The following is a 3,803-nucleotide window of genomic DNA, read 5'->3' as shown; positions in this document are numbered from 1 at the left end:
ATACATATAGGAAAGAAAGAATTACACGGAAACATCTGAGTGCAGTTGTTAAGATTGTTAATTCAACAAAAATAATTGTCTATTAGGCCTACTAATTATATTACTAATTATAAAAATTAAAAGCGGTGTAATGTTTAGTATTAGCTAAGTTAAAAAAAACAGACTTAAAAAATGTACAGCCTAATAAAACGAAGAAAAGCGAGCAAGTAAGGTAGGCTATGGCTATTAAGGTAGGCCTACATTAAAACGAAATTAGGTCTTACCATTTTTTAGGTTAAACGTCTGCCCCTGAAATCTGTCCAGACGATTTGATTTGGAGACTGACAAGACATATGTCTGTTAGCGAACTTTATAACTTTCGACAATGAATAACTAGATCTCCATTCACGCTAATCATTCGTCACTGTGTGTCTTTCAGTTGATGATTTATCAAATTAATAACTCAACTCCACGTGCATTAGATTTTCATCGTTATTTCGTGACGTTAATACTGCTGTAAAGATTATAGAAATATGCTGAATTATAAAAATAGTAGCCTAATATAAAAATGCAGTTAGACTTTCATTTATAGGCTAGTCGGTGTGATATTTTTGCAACTTGTTTTTAAATAAGCTATTTTAAAATAAGTATAGTGACAAATAATAGTAATAATGATAGTTCAGAAATGATCACGAATAATTTTACGTGGCCTAAAATAAATGCAATTAGCTGTTCTACGAACAACTTTTAAACGACTCTGAAATCAGACAACAGTGCGCGTGTTTTTATTTTCTTTCGAGAGGGCAGAGGTGGTTAATAATAAATAGATCTTCTTTAGTTCATATATCTCTAAGCTAAAGAAATAACTCACGTAGATAATTAGTAACCAGAATGTGAAAAGAGGAAACACTGGCGCGTGCTTTAAAATGTGTAAACACCGGTAGATTGATCTTTTCAGAAAAATCGTCACTGAATTTCGTTTCTGTGATTTCAGGCAAATGTTATAGCCTACGCTGTTCTCAGTAATATTACTATAACTTTGATTCTATCCATTTAACCTGTCACACTCATTTCTGCCATTTATAGCAAACGTTAAGGGTTTTTTAAAACTTCGATCAGTGATTAAATTGAAAATTATATTTTCGATGGCAGCATTTAAACGGTTCTATATTAGTGGATTGATTTTTACAGTACAGCGTTAGTTTTTATATTAGCACATTTTTTGGTGAATGCAGACTTTTCATAAAGATGTTTGTGCATATAGAATTAATAAGCGTTCTGTATTCAGGCTAATCCTAATGACAAAAGTAGCTGCCTGTCAAACGGCGTTAACTTCACAGTAACAGTCGGCCTTTAACTCCATTACAGTATAGCCTAAATGTCAGTTCAGCTGATCGTAGCCACTTTTGTCTCTTTAACTTGTATATAAAGCAAGCGATGATAGCAGAAGCAGACACTTACGCCAACATTCGCTCGATTTCTGCCCTCTGCTCCGCTGCTTCCTCTGTGTTTTGAGACTGCAGCTCTTTCAGTATCGGCGGTGTATCGAAATCAGCCCCGTCCTCTGAGCCCTCATCCCCTGATAACTTCCCTTTACCGTGTCCATTGGTCAGCGTGTGAAACACCGGCTTTGAATCCGTATCACTGAGCTTGGACCCGGAGGGGGACATCTGCAGACTGTCCAGTTTAACTCCAAAAGCGCTCGGACTCGGGTCCAGGTCTTCCAACGCTTGCAGAAGCACATCTTTAGTAACTCCAGAGTCCAACAAGGCGCTCAGAAGCTCCTGTTGCAGAGATGTCAACTTAGAAACCATTTTTGCAAACATCTAAATGTTTAGTACGCAAGGCGGTATAAAGATGGACATGCAGTATGTGAAATTTCCCCTCCTCACGCCTCCAGTGAGCTCCTCCGAAGACACCTGCTCTGAGAAGTTAGGCCACTTCCCTGTCGGACTGAACGATGTAGGCTAACTTGCCATGATGCTTCCAGAGGGCAGGCGATATAAAATATGGTAATGAGTGGGCGGCTGCTCGGGGCCTTTATGCAAATGAGCTGTCCCGGGCCATATTGACTGACGCGCAGGTACAGCGTGTTTACACACTGCCTGAGTGCCTGTTATCAGCACAACTCTGAAGAACTTTGGACTCTGTCGACTTTGGTTACTCCGCGTCATAATTATAATAATAATAATAACAACAACAATAATAAAAGTTCTAAAAAGTTTAGAATTATATAAGAATGTTTACCTATTAATTACATGTAGCTGTATGAATCCATAGGTCATAGATGCCTCTCGGATCACATGACAAACATCAAGTGATGTTTCATTGATGTTTTTATATATGTTTAATAACTTTTAACACAAATTTAACTTGAATAAATTCATAAATTGCTCGATTGTGTCTCAGCTCATCAAACAACAGTCTGTTTTCAATCAATCTGGAATTTTATTTTAACATAGATTTATAAGGATAACGACAATATCATCAAAAATCAAGGCAAGTGTTAAAAGCTTGAAACGTAATTTGTAGGACTTTTCTCACTAAGCAAAGCAGTATGTGCACTGCATGTGTTCTAAAAACAATAAAAGGTTTCTTAGAAAAAAAAATGTGATTAAATTGTTTAGCCATATTTAATTTTGTCACCTGCAAATATGATAAAACTTCATTTATTTTGTCCAATCAGTTGCCTGCTGAAGTGAACGAAAGGAAACTCAAGTTTTTCAAATAATCAGAGCACTTTCAAACAATAGATTCAAACTATGATCACAGTTTGTTTGTTTGTTTAGATTTTGTTATTCAGACTATTTATTTTTATGGTCTTTGAATTATTTATCAATATTCATTCATTTACTTAATCAAATCTCCCAAAACTAATTTTAGGCCACACAAAGATAGAAGATAGAAGACTAATTTTTTCATGCCTTTTTAACCATTAACAACAAATAATTTCAAACAGCAAAAACTATTTATCCAAAAAAAAAAAGAAAATTCATCAGTATTGTGAAAGCAGGTTATACAGCAAAGCATGTCGAGAAACAGAGAGCAGACTGACCTAGACCATATTAACAAATGCTTGCCATGCTGAAAAAAAAAAAATAATTGGTCTTAATTGTTCTCTCGATCTGGGGTGCGTTTCCCAAAAGCATCGTTAGCCAACTATGGTCGCAAGTTCCGTCGTTACCAACATAGTTCAACGATTCGGTGTTTCCCGAAACCATAGTTCAAACGAACATTCGCAAACTTGTGTCATTGGAACGACAGCTCTTCACCTGTGGTTAGAGGCATAGGTCGTTGTTAGTTTGGGGTGTGTTCTCTTCAGAGTTATCGACCCTATGCCCTATTCCTTTCGAAGATTTCACCATCCACTTTAAATGATTTGGAAGAGTTAAAGTTGTGGTGCTTAGGTCTTACCTAATTCGCCTTTAAATATTTTTTTTATTACAAATTCAGTTTGAAACTATATAGCAGCGTGGCCCTCGAAATTATTCTCCCTTCGAAGTGCCCTCTGAAAGCATTAATCATGCCGATTGGAACGCAGCCTTCGTTTCGTTTGCGAGAAGAAAAGGTGAGTTTGTCAAGTGAGTATCTTTGTTAAAACATTCATAAAGACAAATTTCTCATATAACAATATTGGTAAAACAGTATGTTAAAGGTTTTCACTTATATTAAGTGTTAACACTCAAATCACAGTATTTTTATAGTAAATGAATGTACCCAAATAAATTAACAAAAATGTATAAATAAGTGAGTGATTTTGTTGTTTTTTACAGAATTAGAATACAGAATATTCTCTACAAATGTGTGTGTGTGTGTGTGTGTGT

At 35.7% G+C, this 3,803-nt stretch overlaps 1 protein-coding gene across 2 annotated transcripts in view; it reads right to left on the bottom strand.

The window, feature by feature from the left end:
• Positions 1-1,928, bottom strand: part of LOC107661110 (hepatocyte nuclear factor 1-beta-A-like) — a 12,876-nt gene extending 10,948 nt beyond the window's left edge. For both annotated transcript variants that reach the window (XM_016450578.1, XM_016450579.1), the window contains exon 1: positions 1,441-1,928. In XM_016450578.1, the coding sequence (XP_016306064.1) occupies positions 1,441-1,805 (365 nt within the window). In that variant the 5' untranslated portion in view covers positions 1,806-1,928. The remainder of the gene's footprint in view (positions 1-1,440) is intronic.
• Between the last annotated feature and the right edge of the window lie 1,875 nt (positions 1,929-3,803).

This window comes from Sinocyclocheilus anshuiensis, unplaced genomic scaffold (genome assembly GCF_001515605.1).
Source record: "Sinocyclocheilus anshuiensis isolate Anshui unplaced genomic scaffold, SAMN03320099.WGS_v1.1 scaffold583, whole genome shotgun sequence".
Lineage (NCBI taxonomy): Eukaryota > Metazoa > Chordata > Actinopteri > Cypriniformes > Cyprinidae > Sinocyclocheilus > Sinocyclocheilus anshuiensis.
Note: the sequence above shows the minus strand (reverse complement) of the source record. Positions and strands in the feature narration are given on the sequence as shown.